Source organism: Pinus tabuliformis, chromosome 8 (assembly GCF_031772625.1).
Source record: "Pinus tabuliformis cultivar Carrire ecotype Pingquan chromosome 8, CPIR1, whole genome shotgun sequence".
Lineage (NCBI taxonomy): Eukaryota > Viridiplantae > Streptophyta > Pinopsida > Pinales > Pinaceae > Pinus > Pinus tabuliformis.
Window position 1 is genome coordinate 1639172861 of NC_142294.1, and position 23315 is coordinate 1639196175.

The 23315-nt window shown below is 41.9% G+C and overlaps 1 protein-coding gene across 1 annotated transcript; it reads left to right on the top strand.

Moving 5' to 3' along the window:
* Nucleotides 1-19745: 19745 nt before the first annotated feature.
* LOC149242431 (F-box only protein 6-like) lies at nt 19746-21636 on the top strand. The gene has a single exon (XM_089367684.1). The coding sequence runs from the start codon at nt 20008-20010 to the stop codon at nt 21196-21198; it is 1191 nt and encodes a 396-aa protein (XP_089223810.1). The 5' UTR covers nt 19746-20007; the 3' UTR covers nt 21199-21636.
* The last annotated feature ends 1679 nt before the right edge of the window (nt 21637-23315 follow it).

The following is a 23315-nucleotide window of genomic DNA, read 5'->3' on the forward strand; positions in this document are numbered from 1 at the left end:
ATTTTTTTTCGATGCTTGTACAACTTCTTCCTTTCGTTTGTTTTGTTGTTCGCGATGCTCCTGAAGTTGTTTGACAATAAAATATACACAACATAAAAGAGATTCATTAAGAAATATGTTTTCATAGTTGATGACTATACAATTTTAAAAGTTCAAGTTATGAACACTTACCTCTTTCTGAGCCTTCACATTTGTCCCTTTTTTATTTAAGAGAAGCACATGTACTGCAAATCCCCATCCTTGTCTTCTTAGGAATACGGACATTGTTGAATTCTTTCTTCCATACCTTCACAAAATATTGATATGTAATAAACTGGCCATGTCCCTCAGCACCTTCTGCATATTCTTTGTATAAGTTGTAGATTTCTCGTCTTGAAAAATTATCTAGAATATGTATTGTCTCTCCATTTGGCATACACTCTCCATGCTTTGAAAAGAAATCTTTCATCCATGACATTGCAGTATTTGATAATGGACCAAACTGTCTTTTATGATGTACTTCTGAATAAAATGTGGATCCTTTTCCAAATTTTCTTGAATTCTCGAGAGACGAAATTTCCCAATCGAATGAAACATTTTGAAACCTTTTCTACAGATAAAAAAAGTCCAATATGATAATCATAACCTGACAATGTAGATTGCATGCCACCTAACTAAATATGAATTTCGCATGCTTTTATTCATTGACAAATATCTCTTCCTGCTTTCTAATGCAAATTTGAAATCCATATGTTTCAAGCAATCTTTTTGGCAACATTCACTTGAAATGAGAGCACTGATAGAACTTCTTCTCGTCAGATATTCTGCTCTACCCCTTGTATAACTAGAAAAACTTGCATTGATACGAAAAGGTCTGCTCCTACTCCTTGATACAATGTTTCTTGGCAACATCTCCATCATTTGATCATCATTTGTATAAGGCTTTTCATCATCATTAAGAGGAATGTTATCCACACTATGATCAGCTCTGCTTTTCAAATATTGACTTGGAGGAGATTCTTCATCTTCTACTTCTTCAGTGCTACTGTCGTAGTCCTTAGAATTCGGACTGAATGGAAAATCTGACTCGATGTTTAATGGATATTCTTCCTCATATGCATTTCCAGTGCTACTCTCATAGTCCATAGAATTAGGACTACGTTGAAAATGTGACTGTTTACTTATTGAAGATGCTACATCCCGTCCTTTGTCACTGCTACCTTTATACTCATTAGAATTAGGACTAAGTGCATCATCCTATCCTTCATCACTGCTGCTCTCATAGTCCGCAGAATTAGGACTAAGAGGACACAGTGACACTCTATTATTTTGAAATTCATCATCACGCTCTTCATAACTATTGCTCTCATAGTCCGCAGAATTAGGACTAAGTGGACACTGTGGTACTCCAATCTTTTGAAATTCATCATCCCAATCTTCATCACTGCTGCTCTCATAGTCCTTAGAATTTGGACTAACTGGACACCGTGACACTCCATACTTTTGAAAATCAACATCATGCTTTTCATCACTACTGCTCTCATAGTCCTTAGAATTAGGACTAAGTGGACACTTTGACACTCCATACTTTTGAAAATCAACATCATGCTTTTCATCATTGTTGCTCTCATAGTCTTCAGAATTAGGACTAAGTGGACTCCGTGACACTCCATTCTTTTGAAATTTGCCATCATGCGCTTCAAAATTGCTGCTCTCATAGTCCTCAGAATTAGGACTAAGTGGACACCATGACACTCCCTTCTTTTGAACTTCACCATTATGCTCTTCAAAACTGCTACTCTCATAGTCCTCAGAATTAGGACTAAGTGGACACCGTGACACTCCCTTCTTTTGAACTTCACCATTATGCTCTTCAAAACTGCTGCTCTCATAGTCCTCAGAATTAGGACTAAGTGGACACCGTGACACTCCATTCTTTTGAACTTCACCATCATGCTCGTCAAAACTGCTGCTCTCATAGTCCTCAGAATTAGGACTAAGTGGACACTGTGACCCTCCATTCTTTTGAACTTCACCATCATGCTCTTCAAAACTACTGCTCTCATAGTCCTCATAATTAGGACTAAGTGGACATCGTGACACTCCGTTCTTTTGAACTTCACCATCATGCTCTTCATCACTGCAGCTTTCATAGTCCTTAGAAGTAGGACTAAGTGGAATCTGTGACACTTTATTTATTTGAAATTCTCCATCCCCTCTTTCATCAGTGCTGCTCTCATAGTCCTTAGAATCAAGACTAAGTGGAAGAAGTGACTTTCTATTCATAGTGGAAGAATTCCCGCTATGTTCATCAATATGAATAGAGTTGTTACGCGATGAAGAAGTTGATGGTGTATAAATCGAAACTTCACTATCAGAACAATCCATCCCTTTCAAATAGAAGATGTTGAATGATACAAATGGAGAGTCTCCTAAAGATATTATATAGCTTAAAGAATGAAATTTTCCCTCCAAAAATTTTCCCTCCAAAAAATTTCGCGAAAATATTTCCCTCCAAAAAGTTTCGCGAAAATATTTCCCTCCAAAAAGTGTGTTAAATTTATTTACCTTTATTACTTTGTTCTACAATTTATTGGAAAATGTAAACTAAATTTTTTTATGAAATCATAATTAAAATTGTACACTACAACTTCTACATTAATTATTATAATAGTTAAACCATATAATATTCGCTTTCCAATACTACAATATTCACTTTATAATATTTTAAAACAAATTATCCCACATTCAACCCGTTGTAAAACAAATCTATAATATTCACTTTATAATATTGTAAAACAAATTATCCCATATTAACCGTACAGTAAAACATCCTTGTAACTTCACTTACATATTAAAATTTCATTATCACTATTACTAACATCACATCCAGGCTTTCTGAAAATCGTTGAAAGAGTCGTGAATTTGTGGAGCAGCTAAATTTCTATCAACAACATAATCAACGAAGAATTCTCGCAATTAAAAGGTAAGTTAAATTTTTTTTCTTGAAAACTTTTATATTAAATTAGTTTAATGAAAAATCGTGAGCATGGTGGGCCCGGTCAACCTCATTTTCTTAACACCCGTGGGTGCGCCCCACCCCCCTCGCCCGCCCGCCCGCCCAGCCCCTCCGGGCGCCTTAACAGCGCCCCCCCTCACCCGCCCGCCCGGCCCCTCCGGGCGCCCTAACAGCCCCCCCTCACCGCCTACCCGGCCGGGCCCCCTCACCCACCCTCCCCCCTCACCTGCCCACCCGGCAAGGCCCGGGCGCCCTAACCCGCCCGCCCCACCCCTCCCGACGACCCACCCACGCAGCCCTCACCCGCTCGCCCAACCCCTCCCGGCGCCCTCACCGGGGCGCCTCACCCCTCTGGGCGGGCCACCCACCCCCGGGCGCCCTCACCCGCACGCCCCACCCACCCCCGGGCGCCCTCACCCGCCCGCCCGCCCGGCATGGGCGCCCTATCCCGCCCGCCCCACCCACCCGCGGGCGCCCTCACCCGCCCACCCGGCCCGGGGGCCCTAACCCGCCCGCCCCACCCACCCACGGGTGCCCTCACCCGCCCGCCCGCCCCACTCACCCGCGGGCATCCTCACCCGCCCGCCCCACCAACCCCCGGGCACCCTCACCCGCCCGCCCGGCCCGGGCGCCATTACCCGCCATCGCCCGCCCGCCCGCCCTACCCACCTTCCCTCAGCCCCACCCGCCCGCCTCACCCGCCTCCGCCCGCCTGCCTCACCCACCCTCCGCCCGCCCGCCTCACCCACCCTCCCTCAGCCCCATGAGCGGGGCTCGTGCAGGCGCACCCGGGCCGCCTGCGCCCCCGCCCGGCAGGCAGGGCGATTCTGGGAGTCGCCCTACCTGCCAGGCGAGGGCGCGGGTAGCCCGGATGGCGCCTGCACGAGGGCGCCCCCCCTCGTCCAGGCGCCACCCGGGCCGCCCGCGCCCTCGCCCGGCAGGTAGGGCGACCCTGCCTACCGGGCGAGGGCGCGGGCGGCCCGAGTGGCGCCTGCACGAGGGGGGGCGCCCTCGTGCAGGCGCCACCCAGGCTGGCCGCGCCCTCGCCCAGCAGGCAGGGCAACCCTGCCTGCCGGGTGAGGGCGCGGGCGGCCCAGGTGGCGCTTGCACGAGGGGGGGCAATCGCCCTGCCTGCCGGGAGAGGGCGCGGGCGGCCCGGGTGGCGCCTGCACGAGGTCGCCCAACCTTGTGCAGGCTCCACCCTGGCCGCCCACGCCCTCGCCCGGCAGGCAGGACGATTCCGGGAATCGCCTTGCCTGCCGGCGAGGGCATGGGCGGCCGGGTGGCACCTGCACAAGGGGGGGCACCCTCGTGCAGGCGCCACCCGGGCCGCCTGCGCCCTCGCCCGGCAGGCAGGGTCGCCCTGCCTGCCGGGCGATGGCGCGGGCGGCCCGGGTGGCGCCTGCACGAGGGCGCCCCCCCTCGTGCACGCGTCGCCCGCTACCTTGCCCGGCAGGCAGGGTCGCCCTGCCTGCCGGGCGAGGGCGCGGGCGGCCCGGGTGGCGCCTGCACGAGGGAGGGGGCCCTCGTGCAGGCGCCACCCAGGCTACCCGCGCCCTCGCCCGACAGGCAGTGTCACGCCCCTACACCTGCAGTAGTCTTCCAACTGCTTATAGCGAGGTGCGGCACCACCGAACACTTTCTTTTCACCAATACTAACCTTCGTGGACTACGCCTAATTCACTTGTCCTTACTTAGTTTGTGTTTCGCAACCAAGTAAAATGCAATTATCCTTTATACTTAATGAAGCCCATACTCATTCATTATCCATAGCAATTATAACAAGAACATCAACAATTGCAACAAGTATAAAGGGGAGGGGCAACTCCCGAACAAGTCTGCCCGACAATATATTATATTCAGTCTTTCTTCAATAATACAAGTAATGCTTGGCAAGCTCCAAGCCAATACTTAGAATAGTTTACAACATAGGCAACCAGCCTTTACAAAGTGTATGTGCACGTCTTGCACGAGAGTGGGTGCTCACACGAGTCACCGAGACACTCTACCCAAAACTCGGCACAATCTGCACTTATACCGAACCCCAGGTACACTTGCCCACACCTCAACCGTCACAAGACAGCTCCAAAACCGCACCTTAGATAGTGTGCATGAGCTATGCGCAGCTCCTATCCAAATCTACGCAGTTCTGTTTTACCCCTTCCTCTTATGCGTAGAGAAGTGATGAGATTCGTTGGTTGAAATGAGCCTCAAGGCTCATTCATATATACACATCTTAGCGTGGGTTTACATGGGTTGTGCAGCCCCTTGGCCGACCCCCAAAGCCACCAACATGCGCCTCCTAAGACTCTTACTCAAGTCGGCTTTCAAGCCTTAGTCCAACGCATATATATATATTATGTCCAACACTTAGTCGCATAATCGTTTTGCATATTGTCACATATAACGTCGCACTTGTTGTCGCACTCCGTCGCACATTTTGTCCGCGCGCTCGTGCCCGTCGCACTAATCTCCCAAAGGTCTTACATCCTCCTCCACCTGAAATCGTTGTCGTCCTTGACAACATACCATCCCGGTAGCCATCCACCAAGATCATCATCATCCACAATGTCGCCCTTTCCATCCAAGGCAAACGTCCCTGTAACATATGTAGAGTCTCCATCTCCACTATGTCCCAACTTAATGACCAACTGCCACCAAGCTCACCATACCAAGGTATGCACCTCAACGGTATGCTCTCCATCAGATATCATCTCGATCCATGATCATCGACCCCTTTGTGTCGACCTCATCATGTGTCTCTATGTGAACTTCTGTCATGATACTCCAACAAAATGCCAGCACATCTCTGCACACTTCGCGACCCCATGTCTGAACTAGTTGGGTAGCTAATCCAACCATCATGCTCAATCCATGAGAGTGAACATCCTCATGCCATCATCAGTTGTTCCTCAAACATCTACCACATCCTTGACTCATCAAGAATCCATTCCATAATCCATGCTTAGGTCCATGGAAGCTCCATCTCATCTGCAACATGTCATGATACTTGATGCCAAGCCATCCCTGCACCATCAATCATACCTGCTCCATATGTCTAAGGGACTCACTGCCATGAGCAGCTAACAATGAGCCCCATCTTCTTATCCATCTAAGAAGATGTAGAGGGAGTAGAGCCTGAAGGCTCTCCCTCACTAATCAACTCGATCCACCTATCAGGATCCTCAATCTCCATCCTTTGTAGATAAGCAACCCGGTCTTCCTCCTGGACATCCGGCCTCACATATACCTCCTCATCATCATCATCATCCTCAACCAACTCTAGCCTTCTTGACAAATCCAAGATGCTATCTGAAAGTGATCTAATGACCAATGACTGCTCCACAAGCTTTGTCTCAACACTAGACAACCGCTTGTTCACCTTCTCCTTATCCTCCATTTGCATCACTCCCAATTTACAATCAGGCCTTGTCACACCAATGGGTACATCTTCCCTTCCATCATAAATGTAGAGCTTCTTCAAATGTGGAATGATCATAGCATCAAATTGTTTCATGAACTCCATCCCCAATACAGCTTCATAGTCATCAATCCGCACTATAGTGAAGTCCACCTTCCCGATCCATTCACCAAGTGTAGTGTCCACCCTCTCAGCTATACCAAGAATCTCAATAGGAGGAGAATTCACTGTCTTCATTTGTGCCTTTGCTGGTACAAATTTCAGCCCAATTCTTCTCACAGTATCTTCACCCATGAAGTTGTGAGAAGCCCCACTATCCACCATAGTGAGCACATCTACACCTCCAACCTTCATTCGAACATACTCCAACTTGTTCCTTTCAGGGTCTCTCCTAGAGACCTCCTCCGTAGTAGCAGAAGCACCAAGTATCTGCATCATCCCTACAGAAGCACCTTCATTCCTCACATCATATTGTGCAATAGCAGCCACCTTTGGTTTAGAAGGACAATTCTTCACCGTGTGTGGTCCAGCACATATCCAACACTTCAAGGCTTTCTTCGTCTTCGAACTATCATCCGATTTCGAAGCATCTTCCTTCTTCTTATCTTTCGGTTTATCAGACTTCTTCTTCCTATCATCAGAAGTCTCATCATAATGCTCCACCAACCTGTCAACAGCAGCAAAAGCTTCCTCAAGTGTCCTAATCTTCTGCCTCTTCACTTCATTGCATGCCCAAGGCTTCAACCCAATAATGAAGTTGAACACCTTATCCCTCTCCGTCATGTCAGGAAGTTCTAGAGCTACACTTGCAAACTCCCGCTGATATGCTTGTAGGCTCCCGGTCTGCTTTATGTACTTAATCTTCGTCCTTGCTTCCCATGTTTCATCCTGAGGACTAAAATGAGTCTGCAAAGCCTTCTTCATGTCATCCCATGAAGTGATGTCATGAGCACTACCATTGGCAATCTGATCCAACCTCCTTCGCCACCACATCTTAGCATCCTTTGTTAAGAACTGAGCAGCTACCTTGACCTTTGTCTCATCATCAAATAGACCCAACCGTTCCAAGTATTGCTCCATGTCCCATAGCAAGTTGCCAAGAGTCTTTGCATTCCTTGTGCCATCATAAGATTCTGGTTCCTTGACCTTCACATTAGGCACTCCTCCACCTGAGTTATGCCTCACGGCCTTCTTCAACACCGCTATCTCATCCTTGGCTTCGTCAAGAGTTTTCTTCAAGTTCACGATCTCTGCAAGACCCTGATCCCTTGCTTCTTCAACCTCTTTGACTCTTACTTCAAGTTGTGTACACATAAGATCAGTGTACTCATACTGTGTCCGGAGTTCATCGAGCTCTTCCTTTATCTTCAAGTTGGCCTCTTGTTCTTTAGCAAACAAGTCCATCTTCTTATCCCAAGAAGTCTCCATATCCTTCATCTTTTCCAACACCTTTTCAATGAACCCAATAGTAGCATCCTTCACAACGTGACTAGACCCAGCCTGAGATTTGACTGCCATTTCTAACAGCTTCTTTCTCCTTACAATCTAGTTTCGACCATCCAACAGCTTCACCACGTCACCTGCAATTAGAACCAACCCTTGTTCCACTTGTGTGAAATGGTTTCCTTCACCTGCAAGTACCTGTTACGAGCAACCCTGCTCAATAGCTTCAAACCGAAGTCTTGTTCTCACCTGTCAAGTGTATACCGGCTTCAATGCTTCAACACCTGAACCTGTTCACAAGCTTCAACCTGTCACGAGCAAACCTTGCTCACCAGCTCTAGACCGAGCTCTGATACCACATGTCACGCCCCTACACCTGCGGTAGTCTTCCAACCGCTTATAGCGAGGTGCGGCACCACCGAACGCTTTCTTTTCACCAATACTAACCTTCGTGGACTACGCCTAATTCACTTGTCCTTACTTAGTTTGTGTTTTGCAACCAAGTAAAATGCAATTATCCTTTATACTTAATGAAGCCCATACTCATTCATTATCCATAGAAATTATAATAAGAACATCAACAATTGCAACAAGTATAAAGGGGAGGGGCAACTCCCGAACAAGTCTGCCCGACAATATATTATATTCAGTCTTTCTTCAATAATACAAGTAATGCTTGGCAAGCTCCAAGCCAATACTTAGAATAATTTACAACATAGGCAACCAGCCTTTACAAAGTGTATGTGCACGTCTTTCATGAGAGTGGGTGCTCACACGAGTCACCGAGACACTCTACCCAAAACCCGGCGCAATTTGCACTTATACCGAACCCCAGGTACACTTGCCCACACCTCAACCGGCACAAGACAGCTCCAAAACTGCACCTTAGATAGTGCGCATGAGCTATGCGTAGCTCCTATCCAAATCTGTGCAGTTCTGTTTTACCCCTTCCTCTTATGCGTAGAGAAGTGATGAGATTCGTTGGTTGAAATGAGCCTCAAGGCTCATTCATATATACACATCTTAGCATGGGTTTACATGGGGTGTGCATCCCCTTGGCCAACCCCCAAAGCCACCAACATGCGCCCCCTAAGACTCTTACTCAAGTCGGCTTTCAAGCCTTAGTCCAACGCATATATATATATTATGTCCAACACTTAGTCGCATAATCGTTTTGCATATCGTTGCATATAACGTCGCATTCCGTCGCACTTGTTGTCGCACTCCGTCGCACATTTTGTCCGCGCGCTCGTGCGCTCGCCCGCGTGCACGACTCGTCGGTGCCCGTCGCACTAATCTCCCGAAGGTCTTACAGGTAGGGTCGCCCTGCCTGCCAAGCGAGGGTCGCCCTGCATGCCAGGCGAGGGCGCGGGCGGCCCGGGTGGCGCTTGCACGAGGGTGCCCGGGCGGAGGGCGGTTCGGGTGAAGCGGGCGGGTGGGTGAGGGCGCTGGGCGGGGGGCGGGTGAAGGCGCCCGGAGGTGTGGGGCGGGCGGGCGGGCGAGGACGCCTGAAGGGGAGGGGCGAGTGGGTTGGAGCGGGCGGGTGACGGGGTGCGGGGTGTGCGGGTGAAGGGGTGCGAGGTGAGGGGTTGCGGTAGGGAGCCCGGGTGGAGGGGGGTTCGGGTGAGGCAGGCAGGTGGGTGAGGGCGCCAGGCAGGGGGGCGAGCGAGGGCGCCCGAAGGGGTGAGGGCACCGGGAGGGTTGGAGCGGGTGGGTGAGGGGGTGCGGGGTGGGCGGGTTGGGGGAGAGGTAGGGAGCCCGGGTGGAGGGGGGTTCGGTTGAGGCAGGCGGGTGGGTGAGGGCGCCGGGCGGACGGGCGGGCGAGGGCGCTTGAAGGGTTGAGGGCGCCGGGAGGGTTGGAGCAGGAGGGTGAGGGGATGCGGGGTGGGCGGGTGTGGGGAGAGGTAGGGAGCCCGGGCGGAGGGGGGTTCGGGTGAGGCGAGCGGGTGGGTGAGGGCGTCGGGCAGGGGGCCGGGTGAGGGTGCCTGGAGGGGTGGGGCGGGCGGGCGGGCGAGGGCGCCCGGAGGGGTGGGGCACCGGGAGGGTTGGAGCGGGCAGGTGAGGGGGTGCAGGGCGCGCGGGTTGGGGGAGAGGTAGGGAGGGCGCCCGGAGGGATGGGTGAGGGCGCCTGGGTTGGTCGGTCGGGCGGGCGGGCGGGTGGGGCAAGGGCGGAGTAGGGAGAGAGTTGGGGCAGGCGGGCGGGTGAGGGCGCCCGGGCCGGAGAGGGTTGTGGGGGTTGGGCCGGGGCGCCCGGGCGGTGGGGCGGGTGAGGGCGCCCGGGCCGCTGGGGTGGGGGGGTTGGGATGCTTGGGGGGTGGGTGGGTGAGGGCGCCCATGCTGTGCGGGGGGGGTGGGTGAGGGCGCCCAAGCAAAATGTTTTATTCGTGATTTATTTTTTTACACTGAAATGTTAATGCATGTCCTTTTGGAATATGAGGGGCGGTGGGTGGGGCGATTGTTGATTAAAATTTATGATATATTTTCATTGTTAATTTAAGTTAATATGTTTTTATTATTTACTGATTTATGTGTTTCTATTTTTCAAGAAAATGGCATCAAAGAGAATTTCAATGAATCTTTCTGGACCAAAGACTCATAAAGGTGCATCTAAAAGAAACATTGGTGAACGAACTCCACCTGAGCTCATGACTACAAATCTTTCAAGTGCCTCAAGTGATAAGAAGATGATTTCAGACTGGAAGAATTCGAAAGAGGTGAAATTTCCATCAAGAATGTGGTATGTGAAAGAAAGAGAAAGCGCAAATGTGAATATATATCTATATATCGATATACCGAATGATAATGGAATTTTTGAGGTGATGGGAAGAGTCGTAGATATGTGTTTGGTACCGGACACTGAAGTTGTTTACGTACTTACAAAAGCTCCCAAGTCACATGAAAGGGTTAAATACCAACTATCATATTCATTGTATGACACGAGAGAGGTATCTACAAAATTGTGTAGTCAAATCATAAATGAGATGACACAAAACATCGTAAGTATTATTATTTATATTTGTATTTTGCGTTTTTGAAAGTGTCTCACTATATTTTTTAACTTTGTTTTTTATTGACATATGATATTTTGTTTGGTAGAATTTCGTTGAAAGTTGTTCAATTAGGTTGGGAGGCATTCATTTCATTGAGAATTATATCATAAAAGTTGTCAGCAGTTTTTACTCAGTGTCAGAAGAAAATATGGAAAATAGGCAAAATGAAGTAATTGATAATACTACAAAACTACATCCAAAGAATCAGAAAAAAGGTCTCTGGTGGATAAATCTAGCAAGGGTAAACAAGTTACTTTTGAGAACGATGAAGTTGAAATTGACGATGAAACATATGTTGTCATTACTAAAGATGACATTGGAACTGAGAAGAGCCATAAAAATCCAAAAGTGACAATGCCCAAGAATAACTCTGGTGGGAATGTTATGACCAAGAAAAGTAAAGTTGATGATTTTGAAGCAGTCATTACCAGCAGTCAAGAACCTAGTGAAACTTCAAAAGAAAGCAGAGAAATCATTACACCAGGAGCTGATTTAGAAGATGGCATTATCAAAACAAAACAAAATGTCATTCGAGAGAATTTGACAAAGAGAAACTTAATTGATGGTGGTCGCAAATTTCAGCTTAATGTCAGGCAAACCTATAAAGCAAGTGAACGACAATGTCAATATCAAGTTAGAAAGCCACATCATCTGCATGTTCACAACTTGAAGACATTGATGAGGTACAATCCATATTCTCATGTGGTTAGTTATGTGCTTCTTGTTGATCCACTTCAAGTTCCCAACAAAGAAGCATTTGATAAGTCAAAATGTTTTGAATACAATTATTATGTGCTTGGGGGGAACCATTCTGTAGAAGCTCAAAGACAATTGATGGAGGAATATCCTAATAACCCACGTTTTGAAATAATGAAATGTATCATTTACGCTGGTTTATCTGATACAGAGGCAAAGTTAGTGGCATGGGATCATAATTCAGATAATGAATATAGGATGTCTATGACTTTCATCCAAAGGGTTAGATTTATTCATAGTGAATTTGAAGAAAAATGTGGTGGGGATAGGACAAGAGTTACTGCAGAGTTCCGAAAGGAATGTTGTATGGAAATAGGATATCAAATTGAAGAGAAAACCAATTCAAAAGGTGGAAAGGGCAGCAAACATAGTGATTTATTCAGAGGTGTTGATAGCATTTTCCAATTGGCATTTAGAACTGGAGATGTTTGGAGGTTGATTGATGAGATTTTTGGCATGTGGGAAGACATTTCCATTAAAAACCAGAAGGTCAAAAAGTCTAAGCCATTCATATGTGGCAACAGTAAATTAGCTCCTGAAATGAAGCATCTTCCAGACGATATGACTATCACACCTTGGAGGGCGATGCCAGGAGTGAAAGATGAAAAAATTGTCAAAACAATATTATCTCATGTGAGGTCAGGGGAATTATCATTTGAGGAAATGTCTGAAGAATTTCAAATGTAAGTTTCTTGAAATATTTTTATTTATTTCTAGATTATAATTATATTTTAAATAAAACATGTTGTTCTTGGTAGTATTTGTTATACATATCATTATATTAACTTTTTGTTACTTTATCTATGCAGTCACAAAGTTTACATGAAAATTCAAGAACAAATGGTTAGATTGTTGAATGAATATAGTTGGGATGATGTCGTACGCAACTATCCAGATTCAAGTTCTACATCAATATTAAAAGCTTTTTATCTTGCATTTAAAAAGGTATCTTGATTTATACATTCATTTTTATTCACCTGTGTACTATTTTTAATTTATAACTTATACATATATTTGTTTATTTTATAAAGATGAGGAAGGATGATAATGGAGTGCCAGATAGTTTCAAAACCTTTATCGAAAAAATAAAGATCGAAAGACCGAGGAAGCAACATATTAAGGATATTCAACTTGATCCAACTCTTAATCATTTCATTTGGAATGGGCTAGACACTATTCAATATCAAGTAATACAAGGCGACTGCGAAGACATTGCTAAACTCATACCAAAAATGGATTATGCCCTAGTCATTGGAGATATTCCCCATGGTTTCAATATTCCAAACATTGACTATGATAGTGACCCTTATACTTATCAAGCTTTTAGTAAAGTGGTTGCAGGATTTGTAGAAGTCACGTCATCACCATTATGGAGATTTGTGACATTTCATTCAGACACACAATTGGCAATGATATTGTCAAGCTTCAAGGGGAAAACAAATTCAAGGATGCAGCTTACATGGTAAGACGTTTAAAATGTATATTTGATTAATGTTGAAAAATTTATTTATGTACAAGTTAATTTAACTTTTACTATTTCATGTTACAGGAAAAAGTCAACTCTTCTTCACAATTAAGATCAACAATTTATAAATGATTGTGAGTTCATTCATATTGATAGTTGGGCAAAAGATGATAGCCATATGTCTATGATTTTTAATCAGGTAGACAGAAAGAGTCATAGCCAAATACTGAGTTATGATTCTGTTGTGAGAAAACTAACATATGAAGACAAAGAAGCAAAAGGAGAGATAGTTAACATTTATCAAAAACCACAATTATTGATTAACTATCTTATAGACATTTGTTCAAATGAAGGAGATTGGGTTTTGGATTTATTTTCTGGCTCAGGTAAGTTTTATTATATGGAATTGAATCTCAATATGTTATTTTTTTAATTAATATGTCATTGTACTAATTTAGTTCATTATTTCTTTTGTGCTTGATAATTAGGTACAACACTAGCATGTTGCCTTCAAAAAGGAAGAAATTGCATTGCAATTGAAAAAGATCCAGTACAGTGCAATTTCATTCAGCAAAGAATTAATGCTCTTCAATTTCTTCCAGATGCAATGCAAGAAATTGGGTTGAAGAAAGGGGACTTTAGTGAATCACGTGTGGCAAAAAAGGAAAAGGAACCCCAACCACTATTACATGGAATGTTTGGAAAGACATACATTGGGAGTTTCGCAGACATCAAAGACCCATTAGAAGAGGAAAATGAGAAAAATGAAACAGAAAATATTGTGGAAGAGGACAATGATGAAACTCTAGAGGACGAAGAGTTTGGATTACGTGACATTGTTGATTAAATTTAAGTTATGCTTGTAAATCAAGCTTTGCAATGTTTTGACTCTGACATTTTATGAGAAGAATAAACACTCAATTAGGGTTGTTATACGTTCAATATTGGTAATATGTGATTTTTGCATTGATTTTTAAGTTAATCATTATTTTTTGAAAAAAAAAAGTGATTTTTATTATTTTTTTGACATGAAATTCATAGAAAAATCTATTATTTAACCATTTTTAGTTAAAATTATCGTATAAAACTTGTGATTTTGACATGTCAATTCTAACAAAAAATTATCAAAACGTGTAGTTTTTTAGTTATATTTATGTTAAAAATTGTTATTTTTATGTCCATTGTTAAAAAATATTGTTTTTTAGAAACAATTATTTCATGTCGATTGAAAAATTAATTAAGGATGTATAAATATGTAGAATATCGAAAAGTCTAAATATCGACCTTCTAATTTAAAAATGCAAAACAGTAAAAACCTCACGAATTATTTTTTTTAATTATAATAAAAAACAAGAAAATGTGAAGAAAACGACCACTTAAAAAATTATCAAATTTACTAAATAATTATTTACATTTTATACATTAAAAAATTTAAAGCCAAAAAACAGGGCTTTTAAAAAAGGAGTGTGATGCAGAATGCTCACTTTTTTAAATCAGCATGAAAATCACTACCATTCTAAAATGTGATGTACATAAAAAAAACTAAAGTGCCAAAAACTATGCTCTAAAAAAAACATGTGTGTTCTGCATCACCCCTTTTCAAAATCAGGTCACTTTTTAGCTATCTCTACAAAACGGGTAACAGTATCAGTTCCTGTTTCAAAGTTTACATTGTTATTGAAGGAAAATAATGGAAAATGAATAAAATAGAGGCCTCACTCATAAAAAGGCTTATAAGGACCAGTGATTAACTTTTTGTTAGTTGAGTTTTGGAGCTCTCTCATTATTCTGTCTCTCTCTCTCACTCTTGGACAGTTAGAGTTTCTTGGAGCACTTTGGCATTCGAGCAAGAGAGGAAAAGAAGGTAAGAGGAAGCAAAGATTAAGCAGGGAAAGGCAGGATCATGTAGCTACAATAGGCTTCATTGCAGGTATCGACTTGCATGTGTATTTTCCTTACTAGATTTGGCATGCATGAGATTGCATGTGTTTCTTTTCTACCATGGCATGGGTTTTTCCAGGTGTGACATTATTTTTATCCATTTCTTGATAAATTTGATAAGATGGGTTCTCTCATTCGGTTTATGTGGGATGGCCGGATTGGATTCGAAGCTGAGTTGGGTGGATATCTGAATTGATAAACACATGGTCTGAGTGGTCCCTGAACTAGAATGAGGATCATGAAGGCACTAGCCTAGTAACCCCTGAACCAGACTATGGGTTGCGGTAAAGCCAGATTGTGTGCCTCGGTGGGCCTAGGAATCCTTGTTAGTGAATGGTGGGATATATGGTAAATCCAAGAGGTGGATTTTCTCTCTGTTGGGCCTAGTGATCCTGAGATGGGATGCACGTAAAGCCTGGAGATTATGTCTCGGTGTAGGGCCTAATGATCCCTCGATCGGACTGTGGATGCAAGGTAAAGCCTAAGAGACTAGGAGGCACTCAAATTCCTCATGGTGTAGGCGGAGAACTCTAGTGGCATCCATATCGATTGGTGTTTTTTGGTGTGTTCTATGAGTCCCACATTCATGCTTGGAATATGGCACGAGGGTGATTGCTGAAGAGAGACATGACTCAACCAATCTATGGTCAGGTGGAATGTGGTAGTCCCGTTTCCGGTTGGTTCATTGCATTCATTAATGAGAAATTCATTCCCTTGATTTTTCATGTGTAAATGCACTGAGGTATATGTGGATCTTGATGGATGATATGTTTATGGTACTTTTGTTCTATTATGCTGGTTATAGTGATTCTTAGATAGGCATGAGATCCCTACACTTAATTTTGTGGTTTACACCTATAGGTTACATGTTGATGATATGTTTGACGAAATGCATGTCATGGCTAGTAGGGGTTTGGTTATGGTATTGTTCATTTTATTGCTTTTGCATCATTGTTTCCCTGTATTTTTACTGATTCTAAGCTATCACTCCATTCTGGGTGTGGCTTGGGATCTGGGCTTGAAAAAGTGGCTTAAATCTTGGGGTTGTTGGCAAAGAACTAGCAATTTTGGTCCTTAGCTATTGGCAGGCAATCCTGTGAGAGAGACTTTGGTTTGTTGGTCTCTCCCTTACCCATAACATGAGAGCGACTATGACCTAAGAGATCCAGAACAATAGTGGAACCCAGGCACAAGTTGTCTGAGTGGCTGACTTGTCTCCTAAGGGTTTTGTTGATGATGTTGGATGACTATGTATGATGTTCCATTGATTCCACTTCCTTAAGGTCACATAAGAAGTCAAATCTGATCGTAGTAACCTCTCGCCTCATGTTTACCCCGGTTGGCATGGTTACTTGGGTGGATGTGAGAGGAGGGTGTTATACATATAAAGAGGTATGTTCTTAGAAAGTGTTGGGTGGGTGCATAAAGATGATGGCCCAAAAAGTGGCAATGGGGCCATCAAGAACATGCACCTGTAGGAACATGTGTGAATTCCAAGTAGTGTGTACACATTTTGGGAATCTAGGCTTGGGAAGGCATAAGTTGCCAATTAGGATACCATCTAGGTCACCAACACGAGATTTAATATTTTTTCTTAATATACTTTCTAATTTTTTACTTTTATCGAAATCCCTAAATATATGGAACTTACCTCCCATAGCATGACACACTTCATTAATCCTTAGAAGGTCGTAGAGATTGGTGGCCCTCTCCTATTTTTCTTTGTCAAAAGGGTTATGCTAAAAGGCCTAAGGAATAATCTCAAATTCTTCCCTAACAATTCAATTATAGTTGTGCATGGTCATTGCAATTTGATGACCATAGCGAGATAGGAAGGTTATTATCAATGTAATAATATATTCCTAGCAATGAATTACTCATCATCACCTTGAGGCATGTGCAACAAATTCTGTATATTTTTGATACATGCAACATAGCTAGGGCTTTGCAAGTGCAAGGCATTCAAGATGAAATACATCATGTGTATACACATTTTTTAGAACCCCAAGAAATACCAAACCAAATAGGTTAATGGTAAGAAAGAGTTGTTTTACCATCACTAGAAGAGTCAATATATGAGGAGTTTACTCCAAGAGCTAGCACTTTTGGCTGTTGCAAAATTCCTTTTGGTGTTTGCAAAAAATGTTCCAAGGGGAGCCACCACTTTCCACAATCACATTGTAAAACTTTGTTGGGGTCATGAAACTCCAAATACACCCTAAGAAATACCCAATCTTCTTTCAATCTTGACAATTCCATCATCACTAAAGCTCCACCTTTGTCTTCCTAGTTTTTTACCATACTAAAATCAACATAAACAAATCATGGGTCGTTCGACAACTCATCATCCATCCACCACTAAAATTTTGTGCTTTCATCTACATCACTAGAAGCATATACATTTGACAAATCTAAGGGTCAATAGTTAAGATTTAACAATTATGAAAGCAACCTTTGAGTCGGGTCAATCTGTCATCCAATAATCACTGAAGTAGGTAGAAGGGAATGAGTGTAGCATGACTACCTTTCCCATTATGATAATCACATTACAATAAATAAACATTTAGAGTGAATAACATATAAGGTCATACACAACAGAAATGCAATTATGCACTCCACCAATTAAAGTTGTTATTTGTTAGATTGTATGTTTTTTGTTACTTAGATCTTTCAAACTTTGGGTATTCCATGAGGAAACTTTCATTCGGAACTCATTATGTTTTTCCTAATCTCCTCCAAGCCAACGAGAGTAGTGAAAGGGTTCCAAACTTCAATAGGTTAATTTGGAATTTTTTAATTTTATCAAAAGTAATAGGTGGGTGCTACTTTAGATGGCCATCCACTAGGTCCTTTGATTGAGAATTTAATTATGAGCGAGGAGAATGAACTTGATGGATCCCCTCTCCTTGTTGAGTAGGCCTTGAGACATATTGAAGGATGGAAATATTAATTGATGGAGTCAAAGGCACATTGACATTAGATGCTACTAGGATCTTCTAGATGGGCCTTCTAAGACTCATTGTTCTTCTTTTGGTGGACAATCTAGATCCAATCAATATAATTATTATTTTGAGTACTCAATTGAACTTGTGGTTTATCAAAGAGGAAGGCCACCAAAATAGTCAACTTTAACTATTCATAGAAAGTAATAGATATATGATGAACCAAAATTTAACCTTGAAACAAGTATTAAGTAGGTTGGTATAATTGGTAAATCAACCTTTCAATTTTTATAAAATACTCTATAAGAACAAACTCTTTCAAATCCATATAGATATTAACTTTGACCCAAACATCTAAATTAAAAAAACACCAAAATTGACAATACATAAATCCATGTATAAATATCTATTTATATTTGAAAATAACAAAAATTAAATATAAAATATAAAATACTTAATCCACACACTGCATGTCCATGAATATCAATAATAAAAAATAAATAAATACAATGCTACTTATTTGTCCTTGAAATCTCCCTAACGATAATTCCCAATAAGAAAATCAAATTTTAAGTAAAAAATAATAAAAAAAGTCAATCCACAAGTAAATAAGCATCAATCTCGAATCAAAAGTGCATATCCATAAACCTCACTTAATTATAAAAAGTAAATAAGCATAAACCTTGAATCAAGAGTGCATATCCATGAACTTCACTTAATAATAAAAAGTAAATAAGCATCAACCTTGAATCAAAATAGAGATGGATACAATGCTACTTATTTGTCTTCAAGACCTACCTAACCGCAACTCCTAATAACGTTTTTAGAAAGGACACAAAGAAGTAAAATTTTATCTCAAAAGTTTATTCCCTGAAGCATTACATATATGGGCATACAAGATTTAGACATCATTGATAATTTTGCCAAAATAGGAGGTACCATGACAGACTCGAGTCAGCAATGAGCATGAACAGATTAGGTACATTTGGTCGTAACACCATCATAGAAACATTGATGTTACAACACTCTGAACATCGAGCCCAAAGATTCCCATTGATTTCAGAAAAAAACAAGGGCCACCTGCAAAATATTGACAATGCTGCATGAATTTAATTGAGACCTTGACTCAATTATGAATGGAGTTGTTTTTAGGTTAACTTTTTTTGGAAGTTTTTAGGATGGGTTTTTCTGGTTTAATTTCTTTAAAATCTGGTAGGAATTCACTGAAATCACAAGTTTGATGGGTAACCTTGTGCAATCAAAGTCCCCGAGAGATTTTCCAGGGTGCTGAATCCATATATACAGTGAAAAAATTAGTTTAAATAACACAAATCAAAATTTCACATCAAATTTTTCTACCAAATTCCGACACCAAAAAATCTAAAAAATCTTGCTTAATACAACTCCATTATAAATAACTTAATACAACTCCATTATAAATAACTATCATAGAAGCGTAATATGCTTAAAAATGGCATATTTTCATCAAAAATTCTACTTGGGAAAGTTTATATGGAATTAAATGTTAATGGGGACTTAACAATCACCCATTTTTTACTAATTTAATCAAATCTATGATTAGATTCATCACGAATAAAGAGGAGACAGATTTTGCTGACTAACTTTCACGAGAAATTAAAGGACAGAACTTGCAGACTGGACCAGTATAGAATATCTTGAAAGACGTGCAACATTGAAGATCTTTAATGGCGGCTCCAGCTTACCAAACATTTGTGAGAACTCAGGAGTGTGGCGCTGGAAGGAGGTGGCCAGCGTTGCATTGGAAATGGTTAAACTAAGATGTGACACTAAAAATCACAGGCGGTGGAGAATGTTGCGCTGGAAGGTTGTTACAGGTGTTGCGTGTGAAATGGCCGAATCAGAATTTCAGCGTATCTTATAGATGGCGCGGCACCGTCTGTTCCCAGTGGTCGATTAAAGTCGTTTATCATCCAGCCTCAACCTGGTATGTCGATGGAAGGTTAGTTAAAATGGGCGACCTGTACAAGTCTCATGATTTGCCTGTGTTGCCGGAGGATTTGATCGTGGAAATACTGGCGTGGTTGCCAGTGGAGTCTTTGTGTAGATTTCGCAGTGTGTCCAAGAAATGCAATGCTCTGCTCACATCAACCCAATTCATAACAAGTAAATGGGCGGAGAAGGCTCGTAACAGGAAGCCATGGCTGCTTGTGCAAGATGTTGGCAGAAGGCCTCATCATTGTTTGGCTCACTTCTTCTTCACGGGAACTTGGAGGAATACCCCCTGCGTCTCCTTTCCCTCCTTCGTGGAGCCAAATGGTAAGGTAAAATTTGTTACTTTCTATGGATCAGGGGCAGGCTTGTTCTTGCACACAATCGATCCGCACCCATATCTATCATTTGTTGTTTCCAATCCCCTCACAAGAACCTCCTTAAAACTGACCCCCATCTCATCCATAACTGTCTTTAGTGTTGGAGGCATCGTGGAAGGGGAGGGCGACAGTAGAGGGACATACAAAGTGGTGGTGGTTGGTGAGGACACCCATGAAGCGGGGATAGTGGAAATCTATGATTCTGCATTCAAGTCGTGGACAATTGCAGGACGCCTGCCACATGATGTGCACATTGACAAGAAAGACATGGTTTTCTGCGCAGGCTCATTCTACTGTTTTGCAGATCTTCATGACCAATCCGGCATTATGGGTTTCAGCATCCAACAGGGGACTTCCATTTTTGCGCCATTGCCGGAGATGGCTGACAGTGACTACATATCACCTTACCTTCTCACCTACGGGTCATGGGTTCTAGTCGCCGGGTACATTTTCGGACATACAGGGGAGCTTTTGCAAGTTATTATATGGGAGTTTGACAAAGACAAGGTGAACTCTTCTTGCTCCACCTCTTCATCCACATCATGGTGGAAGGAGATTGCAAGGATGCCTCCGTCCCTGTCCGAAGATTTCAAGAGGATTTCTATGGGCTGCAGTAAGTGGTGCATAGGAGTAGGGGATTGCACATGTTTCATAGTCGCTGGACATAGGAATAGGAAATTTAGGAAGGTGGCAGAGGTGGTAGTTTACAGTGTCACTGAAAATGCATGGAGATGGCTTCCCAGCCGTCCTGTAGACACCACCGCAAGTACATCGGAATGCTATGAGATTGTCATGGGCTTTGAACCTAGGCTTGATATGAAGGTTGGATGAACCCTGGTATGCATGCCTTTGATTTCACATCCACCACATTGGACATTTTAAACATTATTAACTTTCTTCTTTGGAACTTCAAGTTTCTCTTTACAAGTTGTCTTGTAATGTTCTTTGACTTTGACATCTTTTTAAACATTAGGATTAGGATTTCCTTATTCAGAGCTTATGTTTCTCTTTACAAGTTGTGTTGTTTTGTAATGTTCTTTGACTCAAATTGGAGACCTGTCCTTACTCCAAACAGCTTCGAGAAATTGTTTCAGGCCATGTAATCGCAGGTATGTTTTCGAAGATGTACCAAGAAATTGGAGAGTCATTCTCTGCTAACATGGTGTGGATAGGATTTGGAAAAGTGGTTTTAGATTAAGTCATTGCCCTTCAGGGATTCAGATTGTAAGAGAGATGTTACCAAACATTTCCATGTTAGTTATGAAAGTGCCAATCATGTCATTTTAACACCAATGGCTTCAATCACAAATTAGTGGAATATTTCATTTTTAAATTGTTAATGTTCATCCTTAATACCTTAATGGGATGCTTGGAGTTTTGAACTGGACCCAGAAATAGAATAATTGTTTTGATGAAATGCAGTGATTACTTTGATGTGCAATAGAGTCATTTGCGATTGAATTACACAAACCTGTAATTGAATCTATTAGATTTCTATCAAATACCTTCAAACGGATTCACAGGCCATAATAGAAAAGGAAAAATTCACAGGCCATAATAGAAAAGGAAAAATGACAAAGCTAAACCCAATTCCTCTGAGGTGGAAGTAAAACAAAGCAGTAGTATATAGCAAAATGCATTCAGTAACCATGCTCTGGAAAAGTATTAAAAAAACAAACAGAGTATCTCATTTGTCTGCTTCTTCCCCATATCTTACTATTAAAAAAATGAACCATATTTCCCCTAAAACAGAACAAATGAAGAACTAATAACATGGGGCAGTACATCTAATCCCCCAAACTCTCAACTGAAACTCCCCACTACTAATGGAGTGGCAGGAGACGCGAGGAAGAAGTTGGAGATGAGAGGGATTCTTTTGTTTTTTCTGTGGAAATTGCGGAATGAGGATGCATTTAATATTTAGGTGCATTCTCGACTGGGAAAAAGAGAAGAATTTCGTTATATTGATATCGTTTGGACTTGGATCTAAACCCGTGTATAGATAGGAAATGAGACAAAAAGAGAAGAATTTCATTATATTGATATCAAGTCGTGTGTATAGATAGGAAATAAGACACGATGAATAGGTCCGAGTCCCGACGTGTAAGCACGCAGCTTATATGCCCGGCTTTAAGTTGACATGTATTTTACATGTGTTGCCCACTTAGACCCATGTGTTCCACCATATTCTACACTGTCAACACCAAATTTTTAATAAAATAAGAAAACATGTTTTACACTGCGACACCACTTTTCGAAAAAAAATAATAAAAAAATTTACGAAGACATGTGTCAGTTGAATAGAAAATGTGCTTGCCTATGAGCACCTCAACTTTCGTGTTATAAATGCATTATTTTGACACTCTACTTTTTATTTTTTTATAATTTTGTTTAGTTGATTCTGTCTTTCTTAATTAAATGGAAAATTGTTACTTTCCAGTCATTTAGTTTCATTTTTATTTTTAAAGGTGTTTTCTGATTATTTTATGTTTTGTAGTTTTTGGTCCAAATCAAATGGTATTATTTAATTATTTAAAATATTTTTTTATCTTTTTTAATTTAGAAAATTTATTTAGGAATCATTTTAGTTATTTTTTATCAAATTTAATTTGGAAAATTGTTAATTTTAATTTTAAGTTATTTATATTTTTTGACAAATTTTAAGTTGATTAATTTGTATTTTAAGATATGTTTTATGGTTTTGCCTCACCAAATTAGAAAGAGAGAAATCAAAGTTTTAAGTTATTTTAATTTAATCTATGTAATTTGATTTTGGTTTTAAATCCATTTATATTTAATATAATTTAGACATTGAAATATTGAAATATCTCCAACAATCGAGTGGTCTGACTTCTACACAAAAGCTAAAGAAAACATATCATTAGATTGCTCCCATATATATAGGGTGATAAAAGAGACATTGCATAGCACAACAAAGGCGTGGGATA